This window comes from Plectropomus leopardus, chromosome 10 (assembly GCF_026936395.1).
Source record: "Plectropomus leopardus strain MGB_pleo_1.0 chromosome 10, ASM2693639v1, whole genome shotgun sequence".
NCBI classification, from domain to species: Eukaryota; Metazoa; Chordata; class Actinopteri; order Perciformes; family Serranidae; genus Plectropomus; species Plectropomus leopardus.
Genome location: NC_142185.1, coordinates 10,820,626 through 10,838,926, shown reverse-complemented (window position 1 = coordinate 10,838,926; position 18,301 = coordinate 10,820,626). Strand labels below are relative to the sequence as shown.

General features: G+C 38.6%; 1 protein-coding gene across 3 annotated transcripts in view; it reads left to right on the top strand.

The window, feature by feature from the left end:
* The window catches only part of pard3bb (par-3 family cell polarity regulator beta b), a 258,510-nt gene that overhangs the window by 50,308 nt on the left and 189,901 nt on the right, over positions 1 to 18,301 (top strand). For all 3 annotated transcript variants that reach the window (XM_088083032.1, XM_088083030.1, XM_042494371.2), the window contains exons 4-5: positions 5,677 to 5,771; positions 15,651 to 15,721. In XM_088083032.1, the coding sequence (XP_087939158.1) occupies positions 5,677 to 5,771; positions 15,651 to 15,721 (166 nt within the window). The remainder of the gene's footprint in view (positions 1 to 5,676; positions 5,772 to 15,650; positions 15,722 to 18,301) is intronic.

Genomic DNA, 18,301 nt, shown 5'->3' with positions numbered 1-18,301 from the left:
CTTTGAATTAGATCTAAGTTCAGCAAAAAATGTGTCTCTTGCATCTACTCTCCTGGTATTGACATAATTGGCATTTCAACTTTTTATAGCCTTCCTGAGTGAAGCGGCCTTAGCTGTGTGATCCAGACACTGTTAAGACAGGAAGTTTAGTCTGTTTCTGTATGGTCGCCTGTCAGCAGAGATTAGTAGTAATGTGTGACTGTCATGGTAGATTAGAGGTAAGGGAGCTCTGGAAACTCTCACTGTCAGTGTGAGAAGGTCAGATTTAGGCCTCTATAACTGTCTAATGTTTTACTTCTCTGACTCTTGACACTTGTTTCTTTCTCCCTTTCTACAGTATACCGTACATGTCTCTATGTGTCTTTTGCTCATGGAGTCTGCTTCTCACTGTCTCTTTCTTGCATTCTTTTTATTTCTTTTTTATAACTTCTAACTATTTGCATGCAAGATGTTTCAAACTTGAATCCATGGAGGACTCAAACAGAGCTGTAGACAGATGCATAGTGGTGTAGATGAGCGCCACTGCTAAACTATTAAGAATCAAAGTGCTAATGTGATTAGCTTAGATCAGCATTAGAATGGATAGGGAAGACCACCACCACTCACCATCACTAATATAGCTGCGATTGTTGTCATGGCTAAACCCTTCAGCGTAATGAAAGGGTTGCAGAAATGTCAAGTGTAAAGTACTGTACATTATTAGCTGGGCAGTGTTATTCTGAAAATGTCTGAAATAGCCATTTTAACACACAAAATCACAGTTGTGAAGTGATAAAATGAATGATGGCTGAATGCCATTAAGGTGCTTTCGTTAAAGGGTCCCGATGTTGTTCATGCTGACTCACTGTCACGACTTACTGAGAAATTTGAACACAATGGAGCCAAAGTTAATGTCATTAGCAACATGTGCTTTTTCTACCCAGGGATGATATTTTATGTATTTGCTTTTTAAAGATATAAGCCGTTTTTGATCAAGTATGTTGTGGCATTAGTTGATCTCAGAACATACAATGGGCTTTAAACATGTAGGCCTATAACTGAACTGTAGGGGCGTGTATCCTGTTTTTCTGTGGTAGAAAAGTGATGGCAGGGAACTGAGGCGTGCTTCATCTCAGTGCTTCAAAACCCTGATGTGCCACATGTTGGTTTTTCCTTAGTGACAGCAATATATTGACCATAACGTTAGCTGAGTGGTTAACACAATGCTATGGCAACAGGGTTGGCTACACAGTTAACAACAAGCTTACAATGCATGCGGTGATAAAAGCACAGCACTCCCCAGCAACATTCAGTGTCCTGCAGATCTGCTCTCACAAATGGGGTAAACAGTAGCTAAAGTAGCAAGAATGACAACACCAGTGCCTCTGAAAAGTTTCTAGAGTTTTTACTTGGAGCAGCCACACAAAAAGGCGGCGTACTCGTAAAAATAGATGCTGAAGATGCTGTTTTTCTACAGGTGGCCATATGCACTCTCTTCTCATTAGTAATAACTGAGAACTGATGTTGTAAAAAAAATGGCCATCTGGACACAGGTCCTGGTGCAGCCTTTAAAACCAGGAAAAGACAGCATTCAAGCGATCTTCTGATATTACCCTTCTATCTTTATATAGTGACATTACTGCAGTGAAACTGGGCAGTACTAGCACTAGGTGACCGACAAATTTTACATAGCATTGTGGTCAAATATTATTGATCTTGGAAAGCCTACAGGCCTGTGGACAGAGTAATATCACTGTTTGTCCTTACTTCGCCATTTATATCTATCTTAATGTGCCAGTGGACATTGGCTGCATGAACTTTCATGAAGTGCAACATTTTTACCAGTTTATCTCTGGTTTTATGCCTTGAAGGCCCTGTTTCAGTCCAAAACTGAGATGGTGCTAAAGCAGAAAAAAAATTAATAGCATAGAGTCAATTGTATTTTAAAACTCCTTTTATTTGTCTTAACTTTATTCTGTAGATTTTTTTGGTGTTCTTTAATCTTCATTTATTTCAATCAGTGTAATTGCACCTAGCCATACACACATCGTCTTTGTATCTCACTGATTATCTTTTCCTTTGTTAGTCCCTTTATTTTTTTATCTATTTCCCTCATCTGTAACTCATTTTTACATCCTTTGTCCTCTGTCCATTTATCTGTCTTTCATTGCCTTTCTTTGAAGAGATGAATTGATTAGGAGTTTGATGTAATCCATACCCCCCAGCCAGTCTTAAGAGCACCGAGGGTCCATTTTGTGACAATCAATATACGACCCTACAAATATCATTTGGCATGTGTTCTAAGTAGTCCACTCATTCAGAGGTTCCCCCCACCCTCCCCGCCACCTTTCTCATTTTATCCCCAGTGGAACCATAGAGGCTAGCATGACAACGTCCTTAATGTATATATGGATTGATGGGCCCTATGAATGGGGGTGGTAGATTTGAGGATTGGCAGTGCAACACACATAATGTAATAATACCTCCAGCAATAAATGTTATTTATTTGGGCAGGTTTCCGCAGTGTTGACTTTTCTCACCATTTCACTGTTTCTTCAAGCTCCAGCAGGAGCACAGGCGATAGCGTGGCGTGCATCATCCATCAGCTTCTGTTAAATGATGATTTTATGCAGTGGGCTGATGAGATGTGAAGAGGGAGACACTATCATATGTTACTTACATGCACACAGAGATCTGCAAACCAGACACTTATTGGCCATTTGGACGCATGAACACCAGCGTGTTCACCGGAGGGATATAAAGGACGGAATCATACATTAACTTCTCACGCACTCAGGCTTTCAGATCTGCTCCTTCCAGGCCTAATGAACACATGGAGTGCTGCACACGCACGCCTCCAAAAGCAACATTCAGGAATGAGCTTTCTGATAACACTGCTATAGAATGTAATCAGCAGATATGGACGTACACACATAAGTGTCTCAGGCTGTGCTGCCGGCTGATGAGTTTGGATGATTAAATGAAGTGATAATGAAACCCTAAAATTTCATTTCATTGTGGTTTGTGCTGTTTCTTTACTTTTTTTTAAACTTTTATCCTCTATGTAATGTCCGCCGCCCACCAGTAATACCACTCTATTGATCTTTCTTTCTTTTTTTTTTAAACAAGCTAAAAATGTTAGATGTACTTGAGTTTCCATGGAGATGGTAACATCCCTTATTGTGACATCTGTTCAACAAAGTACATTTTGCCTTGGCATATGTATGTCTTCAAAGGCATTTAGACACAACTTTTTGAAACTTAGAATGTTTAAGTTAGAACTATAGGCAAGGCAGCTTTATTTGTACAGCACATTTCGTGCAGCAGGGTAATTCAAAGTGCTTTACAGAGCAACAAATTATAAAACATAATATAGGATATAGATTTACAATAAAAGAGTTAAGATATAAGAAATAAAAGGTAAAATGAATTACTTAACTATAGAACAAAAATCTCATAAAAGTAAGAAAAATCTACTAAATCCTATTAAATTTGTCTTAAAGTTGAGTTCTAGATACTGTCTGTTTAAAATCTGCAGCTGGACCAATGAAAAGAGTGCTCCAAGGATGTTTTTCTGTAGACCAACCAGGAGGCGAATGTTGTCGTGGTTCCCTCGAACACTACTTTCAGGATTTTTGAAGCCTAAATGTAATCGCCAGAAGTAAAAAGCTATTGTTAAGCTTCAACAAACTACAGGATGGTCGTGTTGCTACAACTACGAGGCTGTTAAGCCGTGTTCGACGCAACTTGATGTGATGCTGTTTTGTAGTCTAATTTAGCCACTTTTAGCAACTTTTTAAATGCATAAAAGCTTTGTGAGTTCACAGTGGGGTATTTACTGACAGATTTTATGTTGTAGAACAACACGTGAAAGACTCTTAAGCTTATGTTAATCACGGACCTTATTTCAGGCATCTAACCAAGAACTCACTCAGAAAACTTTGAGATGAGGAAACTAGGAGCGCTGAAATGCAAATTAATTTTCGGGTTTTTGGACTCATTACAGGAGTACTCTATACACATGCATGTGTAGACATTTACACATTTGTGATTCCAGGCTCATACTCTCATACACTATGTAGCTTCCATGTTTTCAAAGGTATACTCTGCAGGATTTTCCTAAAAATCTTTGAATAGACTCATTTAAAAGTAATCTCTAGTAATCATCACTTATGACCCACTGGAAGTATGTGGCGGTGCATTTATCTGTAGAGACTTCACTTTGCCTTTGTTATATTATGTTCTTGTTATTTTGCTGTGGTCGGGATGTTCTGGTGGAGAGCCCGCAGGTGAGATGGGGAATATATTTTTAAAAAGTAGCAACCGGGTTCCAGACTGTTGGCAGCATGCACCCAAGAGGAAGCTATGGAAATTGTTGGCACAATGCTGAAAAAAACAAAATTATAGCGAGGCACAACGCAGAGCGGACAAAGCTGGGGTCGGCTTTCACTTTCACGTTCGCTGGCGATACTGTTTACAAACAGTAGCTGACGGCTCCTGCATAATACACATAACATACTAGACTGATGTTCCAGGCACATTGCAGTGACAGAGTGGAAATTTATTTTCTCAACTTAACAACGGAAAAATACTCATCTCTCCTCTCTCTTTCTTCTTCATCGTGCTTTGACACTCTGAAAGAAACGCAGACAAGCTCCTCTGTAGTGTGGCATGACTAGCCCAGGGTCTGTATCTTGTCATCTAAAAGATTATTATTAGACACGAATTTTGCTGAACTATGACTCCATCAAAATAGCATTAGTAATTTTAAGGCAGTCGAGTGTGAGCGTGTGTATGTGTGTGTGTACACACACGTATTGTGCATGTGTCACAAAGACTAGCCGTAGATTCTGAAGCAGTGCAGATGCGGATTTTTGCAATTTTCACGTTTTTTTTTGGGGGGGGGGATTTTTCTTTGTTTGTCTTTCCCTCTCCGTCATCTCTCTTGTTCCATTTACAGTCTGACAGGAAGTAGTCACACAAAGAGCCAGGTTGCTCTGGTTTTTAACAGAGCCAGTTGGAGGGGAAAAGAGTAAACCCTGAAAAAAATACAGTATTATTTATTGTAAATTACATCCATCCATCCATCTAGGGGCGTGAGTTTTAAATTGAGGCTGTTTCATAAGGAGTTAAAAACTCTGTATAGTTGCTTTAAATAGCAGTCCACTTCTGTGTTTTGGTAAAATTGCTGTTGACACCTTATGCATACCATGCTGGAGTACACATGTACCATACTTGAGACCACCTTTCCAGTAGACTCAGGCACAGATTGGCTCACTGTGCCCAGGTACAGTTAACAATGCTCACATGAATCAAATTAACTGGACTCAAGTGTACTCTGGTCTTAAAATCTCTGAATATCCTTGTAGGTCACAAATTAAAGTTATTTTTTCTGCAAATAAAACCAGACGTCAAACTGTCATCATTTTTTTAAGAAGAATGAGCTGGGGAAAAATTTAACAAAATATTCACAGGAGAGCATTTTGCGTTTACGTTTCATTTACTTGTCATAGCCCTGGTGTGTAAATGCCTTTAGAGAAGAATTTTTAAAGGGTACACTATATCACTATGCCATTGATCTTTGGCTGTCAAACAAAGTCTTGAAGGCCTCAAAAAACCCAAAAAATACTCAAGGCTGCCTGTGCTTATGAGATGTGTGTGTGTGTGTGTGTGTGTGTGTCCTTGTGTTTTCTACAGACACCCCCCTGTTGGTGAGAAGCAGCAGTGACTCAGCCCTCAGCCCTCAGCCGACAGAGACTGAACCATCCCTCAATGAGGACGCCACCGGGATGGTAAGACCCCGAGGCACCTTGACAAAAAGACACAGACACACGCAGTTTGAAACACGTCATACTGTTTACACAATGTACACACCAAACACTCACAAAGAGGAAGCGCAGCACTTAGAAGTGGTCTCCCCATGTGTCTGAGGACACAATTGCAAAGGTGAGACACAAATGGACACACAAACATTTTTTCCTAATGTGATAAATGCACTGCACAGTAAACCGGCTGTCATTTATAAAGCTTGTCATATATGTAGTTTATATTACTAAAACCTTGCCAATTGTACTCACACGCAAGACATTTGTTTTTCATTCTGTTTCCTTTTTTTATGTTTCACTACTTTTTGCCCCAGTAGCAACAGAGTGGCTGCCTTTTAGAATGAGAATGACATATTGCAGGTCCCTCAGAGGAAGATTTTTAATGATTGTTGGGACCCACTAAGCTTTAGGTGAGCACCAGCATTGGGTCAAAGTTTCCACTGGGGCAGGGTGAACAAAAGAATCTAATTTAAACAGTGTAATGAAATTTACTGATTACAGTCATTCTACCCAGAGAGTAAACCCTCCATGTTGGACATCCCATAAACTTCCCTGTAGTGTCAAGAGGAGACTTTTAATTTGAGAAACATGTCAGAATAATTGCAAGCATACACAACACCATCTACATGTTTTGGCAGTGCAAAAGAGACGTCATGTCTGTGTTTAAAAAAAACATTAAAATAAACCATTTACTTTAGTGCTGCAAAATATGTTGCCTTTTCATTAACAGTTATCAGATAATACTTTCTAAGAAAACTAATTCGTGTGAACTTTCTTTCGTCAAGTCATATGGTCAGCTTTTCTTTTGTTTTTTTCACAGATTCATCAGCTTTTGTAAGATATTGATTCGGTGTGATGGATCCTCATTTACACTGAGCTTTTCTCTGTGCTATTGTAATCTAATATGCAGTTCACCATGAAAACTACTAAGCATATTAATTCTCCCAAGGGGATAAACACTTTGATTTTAATGACCCCATGGCCTTTCATCCAGAAGGTTACCCAGGATGCCACTGCTGGTAATACTCAGAGCATATCAAATTTTTGATCTATATAATTTAAGAAATGTCTGAAAATCTTATTTGTGTCAGACCACGTTCTGTGTCTAGAAAGGCCTCACATGAATACTGCACAAGGGATGTCAGTTTCAGTTGCTTTTGATAGACGTCAATTAACCAGTAACTAATGGTTAATTAAAAAAAATGTATAATGTAATATACAAGAGGCATTTCCTTTTAACCCTGTGCCTCAGGGAGCTCAAGTGCTGCATTTAAAAGTGCCGTCTGTTTAGGGGTGGTAAATTTTAATGTTTTGTGATGAAAATGTCTTTATTTTTATTTTATTATTTTATTTTGTGCTGGCTTTGCTGGCCTATCACGGGTCGGATGGGTGCTAACATTAGCTAGCTGAGGACAGCACTAATTTGCTGATTACAGCTGGTATTGCGGAACGCACTGCTGTAGAAAGATTATGCCCACTCTATGGTCTCCCCCTGGATCACCCCCCTTTAGCACTGTTACCTGTGTTAGCACCGCTAGCTGTGTTAAGGCAGCTAACAGTCATAAGAGAGCTACCATTGATAACATAGTCAGCAATGCTAAAGGGGTTTTATGTCACAAAACTGAACCAGTGACTCACCTGGGCGAGCTGGGGGGGACCAGAGGGTTGATGCAGTGTTTTAACAGCAACGCTGTTGGCTCAGGATGGTGTTGCTAGTGATGATTCCCGAATTAGTGTCTAGCAGACATGGTTAGTGCACATTGCAGTAAACTGAAGAGTAGCAAAATTCATCTATAGAATAACATGTGTAACCAGACAAAAATATTTGGCGGTTAACCAATTAGCAGTTACCATTGACATCCCTGTATTGTACATATAGTATCATGTACAGATTTGTCATTGGAGGATATATTTTATTCAGGTAAACATTCAAATTCCACAGGTGAACAGTAACTCAGTGTGTTTACTGGATAACATGCAAGTGTGGCTGGGTTTAGTGCTCACTTGTATTTCCTACAAAATTTAAAAATGTAAATGTATCGATTTTATCTCAGCCAAACATTTCAACATTGAATCAGGTATCAGTATTGATAAAGCAAGGAAGAAGGGTGGTATTGTGACATGTGCCAGCAGTGTGTTTCTGTGCGTAGTGTGTGTATGTGTCAGGGTCAGGAAGTCAGGGTCGAGAGATGCCCGTGGTGCCTTCATGTTCTCTCTAATCCGGATGTGCTTTGTCACATCAAACTCCTCTAACAAAGACGGATGACTTTCTCATTTTTTTTCTCTCTTTTCATCCAGTTTCTTCTTTTCTGAAAAGGGCAGAGGGCATACGCTTGCTCCTTTCTCCTCTTTTTCCTCTGCTTCTTCCTCCCCTCCTCCTTTCCTCCTCCCTTACCTCTGCTGATCTCACTTTTCCATTTCTCCTCTTTCCCTTTTTTTTCCTTGGTACAAAGGGGTCAAAATTCATAATTTGCGGTCCATGTCTAACACAAAGCCAACACAAAATTAGCCAATATTGTAATATTGTAATGCAAACCTGCCTTTCATTCATTAATTATATCTCATGCTTCCCATCTCTTCCCTACAACAATTGCAATTTTGTAAATGGTTGCAAATTTCCTACCTCAACTCTTCTATCTTCTCTGAACTATCCTCTTTCATTCTTTTCAGCCTCTATATCTGCTTTGTAACGTTTCCCTTTGGGCCTGACGTTTAACCCTGATCCATGCCGTCTGTTATCTTTCCCTTGAAGCAAATTTATCTTTTTTTCTGCATCTCTTATTTCATTTTTTAATGTGGAACTGGCTTCACTTCATGTCTACTCATGTGTCTGCTGTTTGCCATAACACCCCTGTATCTACACTTCTGTCAAATATTGATGCTTAGTATTTGTAGCCTACTTTAAACATACACACACCCTTTACTGATTTATTCACACTACAGAATCATCCACACAGTCACTCGCTGACTTAAGAGAACATTGTAATAAATCTGATTATTTTAATACAGTGTGCCTGTTGCATGGAGATACAGTTTGGATTACTTGCTTATGATAGTGTTACAACTTCATAGTCCCTGTAGATGGTTGGACACAGCAAATCCCTCAAGTTCACTGCTTAAAGACTCCACACATGATTGGACTCTTGAGTGGTAAGCCCTCTTCCCCTGAGATTGCTCACTGGACAAACATCCTATTTTACTCACGCTGTGTTCCCGGGAGAACAACCTGTTTGCAAGGTTCAGTTCTTAGGGGGACTGTGATTGTTTCTCAGAGGTGGCCAGTCTCTCGGCTTGAGCCTGCTTAGCCTGAAGAGGTAATAGTGATGCTGTTTTTGAGGGAGATGTAAGGGCTGCATAGAGAAGTCCACTGTGTATTAATAACACTTTGCGACTTAACATGTTTATGACTGTACTCTTGAACTCGTCTTGTGATGATCCACCAGAAAAAGACACAAATCTGTTCTGATTTGCAACCTTCAGTGACACGAAACGCGTTTTAGCAGAAAAGAACCCTTGATGCGCTTGTCACTAATAAATACAAACTGCCAGCACTAATCTATTTACTTTTATTTCCCAGTTGAAATGTAATCCAAAGCTTAAGAATGTAGATCATGTTGTTCTGAGCCCACCTTTCACTCCTAACGTCTTAGCTCTATTTGCACTAAACGCTTTCACTTCTGTGGCTGTCAATATGAAATATTACTGGGTGTCAATTACACAGTAGGCCTGTCCAGACAGTGCTGCCTCTGGGTGGTTTATATGTTGGTGTGCCTGCATGATAGCATATATATATGGACTCAACCACACCAGCTGTGGACTCAGGCTCTCTTTATTGCAGTTCGTGCTGGCCCCTCAGGTTTCCCTCCCGTCTCATTTTACACACAACCATACTATGCTATGATCAGAACAGTATTTCTTTACTCATATTTGACTCAGTTTTGTCTTGGATTAAAACTACTTACATGGTTTGTGCTGGTTAGTAATCAACACGATGTTGTGTTAGGTGGCTCTCAATGTTGACCGAAACTCAAACAAATGTAGCTCTGTAAGAGAACAGAACAGTGTGTTCTACATAGTTTTCACTCAGAGTTCAACATTGGTGAACTTTAACATGTGAATTAGCTGACTATTAAAGGAACAGAGGGGATCCAAAATGAAGAAGGCTATTACATTAGTTATATCACCATTTTTATTTTAATTAATTAATTATTTTTTTACCCAAAGCTTCCTAAAAAAGGATGTAGCATGATTAAAGTCAGTTGTGGGAAAATAGTTAATGGATCAAATATTTTTCCCAATAACTTGCGTTAACATGTAGTGCAGTTGGAGTTCAGTTCAGCTAAACAGCCGCCCCACCGATGTGAGGTGAGCAGCAACCACCATGCCTATGATATGGAGCTGCAGAGATCTGTAATTCAAGGCCTTCACAGATCAACAAGAAACCTACTTTCACATTGTTACTTACATAAACTCAGACCAATACGTGTACAGGGATTCATATTATGCAGGATTTCACTGTCACGTTGCTCGTGCTGTTGAGGGATTATATAATCTCCAGCAAGGCATCAGTTTATTAACAGATATGTTTTTGGGGGGAGATGAAAGGAGTATTCACAGTGGAGATGAATAGATTACATTTTTTTCCAGTCATTAAGTATCCAAAAATGTTCCATTACTGTTTTTTCCCTCTCATTTTTGTCTTCTTGATGCTCCTCAGTGCTTCACATCTTTCCTTTTTTTTTCTTAAACTTGCTGTGCTGCAAAAACCACCACAAGTATTGGAGTGGTGAATGACGCCATAACTACTGTAAATAAGGGAAATATCTCTCTTTTTCTCGCTCCTCTTCCTCATACATCGTTTTTCAGTCTCTGTCAGTCTTTATTTTGTCTCCTTCACTCTTTCACTTACACGCACGCACGCACATGCACACGCACGCACACACGCTTAAACTCAGTCACTCGCTCATAGGTCTGTCTCTTCTCAACCAGCCAGGTTCAGATGGAGGTAATGGCTCCGGGTAATTGTTCAAATTGTCACTTGGCCTTTTGGTGAGAGCGATGAGGGAAAGAAAGTACTCTTCTTGCAGTAATTCTCTGTCTTTCTTCTCTCTTCGTCTCTTCTCCTAGTCTCTGTCCCCCCTCTCTTTATTTAATTTCAATCCAGCAAGATTTACTGGTGCAGCTCTTGGTTCCAAATGCCAGGCACAAATGAGTACAGTAAGCCTCAAAATCACTGTCTCTTTCCCTTTCTTGGTCTCTCTCTCTCTGTCTCTCTCTCTTTCTCACACACACACAGACACAGACACACACACACACACACACAGACACAGACACAGACACAGACACACACACAGACACAGACACACACAGGGTTGCAGGTTAATTACAACGTGTTAATCAGGCTGGGAGTATTTGGTCTTGCCTAGAATACTACTGGGGCTAATAAGGAGGAACAGCACTTATTTATCATGCCACACCTGGCTGTGTGAGCTTGTGTCATGGCTTTTGCATTGTGTGCCTGCATGTATGTTTGTCAGTGAGACAAGTTGCCTGCATATGTGAATGTTCACCGTTTTTATGTCAATGCATCTACTCTTTTTTGTTGGCACCCCTCCTGTTCCTCTTTGTGCTTTCTCCAATACCTGTGTGTACAATTAGAGAACTGAACTCACGTGCACAGATCTGTCAGGTAGTTGCACTAATGATGTTTGAAGGAAGTAAATGTCATGCTTGTGACGGGATCCTAAATCTAAAAAACATAAAAACATGTCACATTGTCAGCATTTCATTCATCCTTAAACTGCTAAAAAGTGAATCCTGAAATTAAATTGGTGGTTTTAGTCATTGTTTTAAACTAATTAACTAAATTTCTTGTAAATAATAAATAAAATGAAAAATAAAAAACAATAAAAAAATGAATTATGTTATAGTTGGAACATTTTTCCATTTTTTTCTTTGTTCCGACCTCTGACATGGTATTTATCAAATCACATATTCACCTCAATTCATCAGCCATGCACCCAAAGAGATGGTTCAAGATAAATTAACTTAAATTTATTACTCTTGTCCACACACACACACACACACACACACACACACACAGCATACACAACGTATACATAAGCACAAACTTTCCAGCATGCATTACTATTAATTAATCATACTCACTCTGGGAGCGTTTTCAGGGAACACTTAGCTTGATTGGTTATTCAGTAATTAGTAATATCACTAATAGTTCACTCTTTTTATCCACTTTTAGCAATTATTAGATTGGACCAAGAAGACTAAATGCTGGCGGCCCATTTATTATAAGCATAGTTATTCAAGGTAGGATTATCCATCATTGAGTTAAAATGGAAATTCTGCTTCCCCATTCTCCAGTTTTTGGAGAGCCACTAATGCTCACAAGTATCGATTGAACTGTTCAAGGTTGGCAGACTAATGTATTATTTTTTTCCCCGCAGCTGTACTTGATATAATATATATTTGTCATTTAATAAGTGTATATTTTTATTTCTTTGCATCTGGGCTCTCAGACATTATTTCTAGTGAGCTTCTCAAAAAAATGTATTTATGGGACTGTTAACATTTTGATGCAGTATAAAAATATTATTAATTACTGAAATTTGTGCTGATCAACCTTGAAACATATCCATATTAAGCTGTAGTGTCTTTGTTTTTTTTTTTTCTCCCTGATGGATTTTACAGCTTTAATACTGCTTTTAGACTTTGCACCTTCAATAACCAAAGAATTTTTCCATTGGTAATGTTACAGAAAGTATAATATTAGTAGTATTTTTAATATTATATAATTGAGCTAAACTGTTAGACCAAAAGCCATCATCAAGTCTGAATGACATCAGTACATTTATTTGATAAAAGTATTCAGATGACTAGGTCAGTCTGATATAATTTATCTTTTGATTTTGATTTATTTTGAACATGTAAAAAAAAAGAAATAAAGAAAATATTAATCAAAAACAAAAAAAAAAAAATATTCACAGACAATGAAAAACTCGAAGTGAGAAATGGTCAAACACATGATGACTTGGTTTACAAATTTGGAGTGAGAAGAAGTAAAAATTTACTTAATCCATAATCCTTACTTAATCCTTCCCCATAAATTATTGAATGTTAATTAACCAGCTTCCTTATTTATTTAAACCTGTACTGTAATTAATAAATACATACATACATACATATAGGCATAGATACACAAAATCATATTTCCATGATTATTTACATAAAAAAAGAAGATGATCTAGGAAAATACAAAAAAATATATAAGAATTAAATAACCAAATAAATAACCATAACCCCTGTAGACACCCCTCTTCATCCCTGTACCTTGTGAAAATCATGTTTTTATACATTATTTTAAACTGGTTTATGTCTGGACATTACTTTAGTTCCACATTAAAACTGTTCCATAATTTCACCCCACAGATCAATAAACACAGTTTTTTTTTTTGGTACGAACACTACACATTTTGAAATTATATTTTCCCCTCAAATTCCCCTCTCAGTCTTAGGTAAATGGTTGAGAAGGTCTTAAGAGGTCTCCCTTTACTATTCAACAAATGTATATTTTGCTGTTTTATCTAAGATTTTTTAAGGTTAAAATGAATAATGAGGTGCATTTCTATGTTCACATTCATTTGCTTGTTCTAAATTACCCTTTGATAAGTAACATACATTGCTGGCCTTTTTTAATTATTTTGTCGCTCCTCCGAAGAGAGGAAGAGAGAGACTACTTCTACATGCAGTTATTAAATGAGACATACAATTAAGCACCAAAGACTTTCCAATTAATGTATGAGTGGCTGTTGTTATGACAAAGAGGTTAGGATAATTAATGTTACCTGTCATCCTTTTGGTAATTAAGCTCACATGACAGCATCTGCAGCTAGGCCAAACTAATTGATTTCCAAGCCACCAAACATATGGTTACAGCACGCGCAGTCTGCCATTCACTGCTGAGTCTCATCTTCCCTTCATCCAACTCTTCTCATCAGATCTCTTTTGTTACGTCTTCAGCTCCGGCCTGAATCTCTTCACCTCTCTGACATCTTCCTCACGTTTTTGCTCGTCATCACTCATCCGTCTTGCTCGCTGCTCTTTCTGTCTTTCCTTCCCTCTCCGCTTCTCTGACAGGTGGTGTAGGTCATATGGCAATAAGGTGACGGGTCAAAGTTGAAAGGTCACATTGAGAGTCCATTAGTGCTTACTGCTAACATTGAACGTTATTGACCTGCGTGTGTTTAGCCACATATGCTCAAACAAACACATGCAAGCCTAAACTCAGTTATTCACATGTTAATATGAACCTTGCAGAGATTAGACCTAAATGGTAATTCTGATTCATTTTTCCAGATATTCTCATACAGTGCTCAAGAAAAGTTCAATTTATTAGGTGCAATTTCTGTGTGAGGCAATTTGAAAGTGTTTTACATTAACTTTAATCTGGCTTAAATTCAGAAATAAAAGAAATTGAAATCGAGCTGTTAAAGGCAACTGGAATTAGTGCAGACGTTAGCTCAGTCAGAGTTATAATGTCTGTAGCTTAATCAGTTATAATGTCTGGTTTCATCAGCTATCTTTTATTATTATTATTATTATGTTTTAATATAGGGTCACTCAGGTAACAAAAATCTACAATTGCAGATTGGTAAACTAAAATGAATAAATTAATACACACGCGCGCGCGCACACACACACATATATATATAAATGGTACTTTTTGTGTGAGTAAAAGCTGTAGATTTTTGTATGCTAACAGTCAATTTTGTTTAAAAAAGTTATGAACCTTGATTTCGAACGTGAATAGTTAATCCCAGGTACACATTTTTTTTTGTTTTCAGAAAGCTGAAGACATCCCTTAGTGATTTTTCTCTTAAAAACAGGAGCTTGCTGAGAGGCAGCTGGCCTAGAGATGATGTCAGGTCCTTACAGGCTGATTAAATCAATAAAATATTGATGTCCAAGAAGTGTTTACAAAGCTTTACAAAGGTAGGATTTTTTTTTGATTGAATTAAACTGCATAGATATTCATGATGCAGCTTTAACTCTGTGGACTCACAAACGTGTAGCAGTTGTTGCAAAAGCACATATATGCAGTCATTCACACAAGAAGGTGCACATAGACACTGTCACATGTTGAGCATGAGATGATTCATCAACTCTATAGTGTTGGGCATGTCACCTTGTCCCTGTGGAGCTCACCTCTGTGTGTCTCTAACACAAACACACACATACACACTTCATGCCAGCCCTCTGTCATTGTATTAAGTAATTATTACAGCTCCCTTGGCTCACATTTAAACTTCTCTTTCTCCCACCTCTCTCCCTCGCTCTCTCCCAGTTGCCATGCCCATTGACAGCATTATTTATTACTGCTTGACAACACTGTCTTCTTGTCTTCACATATTAATTGCTATTTTTACATCGTCCATCCATCAATTTAGCAGCTCCTTCACTCATCACTTCACTCATCAATTCATCCATTCCCTTTATGCTCTCCCCTGTCTTTCAAATTGCGAACGCTTACTTGTTGAGCTTCGGCTTTTATTTTGGGTGAAGTGCATTAAAAGACAAAATCAAAACATGGGGCGTTTCTTAATGCCTCCACTTATTTACAAATTTATATATTTTTTGTTTATTTAAAGGGTTTAGTAGTTAATCCATCCGCATGTCTCCAGGAATCCACATTATCTCTCTTCTTTGTCTTTTGTCCGCCATGATGTCTTCCACTTAAGAATGATTAAATGTGCTGTTGGTGCTGATCTGCTCTTTTTGTTGTTTCTAACTCACAATAAAAGGAAGGTGCTCTGTGTGTTTTTTTTGCAGGTAGCCAGTCCCGCTGTGGAGAGGCCAGCAGGGGTAGAACGAGCTGAAGTCAAACACACCTTCAATGGCAGGTCAGTGTTTTTACAGATCTTGCACCATGATCCACCTGTGATGTCATTATGAAGATGGCTTCTGCATGTGCACATTTGTCTACATTCATGTATATTGATGTTCATGTGTGTGTTTGTGTCCTACTTTCCTTCATTAAAGCTGCATCCTAATCCAGATCAAGGCCCTTACAGATATAGTTAGTGTAAAGAAGCCCCATCATTAGCCGACTACAAAAGACTGCAAAAACAGGGTCAGGGTCACACACACACTATAACACAAACAGAACGTACACAGACATGTAAGGACTGCCATACACACATGGCTTCAAAAATAAACAGCTACACACTTGCAACTGTTATTTTTTTAACAGGCCGACACCACTGAACACACATGCATACACTAATGAGGGCTGCTTAATGAAGTGGTAGGGATGCAGAATGCCCTATGTCTCCCATGGGCCTTGTAAGCATGTGAGTGTGTGTGTGTGTGTGTGTGTGTGTGTGTGTGTGTGTGTGTGTGTGTGTGTGTGTGTGTGTGTGTGTGTGTGTGTGCGCGCGCGCGCGCGCGCGCGTGTGTGTGCGTGTGTGTGTGCACGCGTGCGTGTGTGTGTGCCTGCGCATGCGTGCGTGTGTGTGTTTGTTCTTATTTTTCCAGTGTGTTGGGGGCAGGCTCACACATTTTAACACAGACTGAGAATAGATAGTTACCATACATGTAACACAAATTACAGGCTCCTGTGAATCTGTTTACTCAGCCTCAGATGTTTGATGTCTTGTATCAATCCATAAATACCGGTATTTATTTTTTACATGTTAGCATAGTCCTAGCTTAACTTGAGAAGCTTCTTCTACATCACTTCAGCATCCACATTTTCCTCCAGTGTTTAGCCCAAGCGGTGACCTCAGGGGCTTAAAAATGAAGCCAACACAAAAGTGGCAAACACAGCTCCTCGCATGGCCACTTGGTTCCAAAACAGTGTCCGTCCCCACAGACCCCCATATTAAAAAGCCCAACTTTCCGGCATAAATAAACATCTTTACAGCCTGGTGCAAAAAACAGTTTTGGTTACTAAAGCTTATCTCCCTGTTCATGCCAACTGTATGGGGGTGATTTTTTTTTTTTATATATATAACTTACCCATCAATTTCATGAAGGCCCAAAGTTACGCATGTTTAAGAATGGGGCTGCTTGAGTGACAGGCGGTCTGCCAGAACTGCTACCATCTATAAATCGGATCCATCCCTCACTCCTCCACAGCTCCACCATCTCCTCAAAATATGGTCATTCCTGGATCCAATACACCAAGGTTGGGCCAGTAAACAAACCAGTGACATCAGGGTGTCTACATTTATTATTTTTACAGTCTGTGATTTAGCCTCAACTCTTAAAGCGCATAACATGGCATAACATTAAGCTTTTTTTTAAGCTTAATATTATAGCCTAATATTATACTTCATAAAAAAGTAATAATTTTATTCTGTCAGTCTTTGCCTAATGTAATAAAACTGCCTTTTTCTAAAACCAAATTAAGACTTCTTTTTTGGGAAATTTAATATTTTCACTCACACGCCCATCTCACGTGTATCTGTATAACATACATATGGAGAAGTATGAAGTATGAAATAAAATTTTGCAGAATAATTTTTAATGCTCACCTTTTTTAACCAAAAAGTGATTTAAATCATATGGATAAAATGCAGATTTTTTTAAAATAACATTTTCCATAATGTGAGTAGAAAAAAATCATGATATTTGTGATGTGACCCCAAAAGCATTAAATCCCAACCCAAAAACAACTAAATGTAATATAAATGTGTGTCATTTACTTGATGTCACCGAAAGATCTCTCCCAGTCTGAATAAAAACAAGGTTGTTCTCTAAGAAAACATACAAAACCAATGTGTCCACACAACCAAACCAAGGCCAATATTTGTAACAGCATGACTAACATAAAACCGAGGCAGTGAGTGGGTCAGTTGTAAATTTGAGAAAAATGGCTGTTACATCATTGATCAATGTGCCGCTCTCTCTGACAACATTGACCTCTGTTAATGGATGGTGCATTACTCTGTGTTTTTGAAATAAGCAGGTCAGTATGAGCGTGCGATTAATCCACAGTTAAGTCATAGACACTAAAGCAAACTAATATGTTGACCTGTAAAGAGCACATGTGCGGAGTGAGACTTATGCGAGAGCTGTGCGGAGATAATAATGTCTGACTTCAGCCTTAGTGGTGTAAGCCTCTCTCCATAGTAACCAGCTACGACCACAGGCAGAGATTAGATCATACATGCAGACACAAACTACATACTTATTACATACACTCACATTCATTGTGCGCCACAGGAAATCCATGCAGGGTCTTGGCAATAACTGAATTTTTATGCCTTTTTGTCAAATTATGACATAAAGTTAATGTGACACACAGCTTCACCTGAATGAATGATGAGAAGAAAACTCTGATTAAAATAACTAAATGTGAGCATCTGCATGCGAGTAATATAAACAAACTAATATTGTTTTTAGTTTACTTCTGGTACTATGCAGTTCAATGAAGTGGATATAAAGGTCATTATTTAAGACGCACACATTTGTTTCAC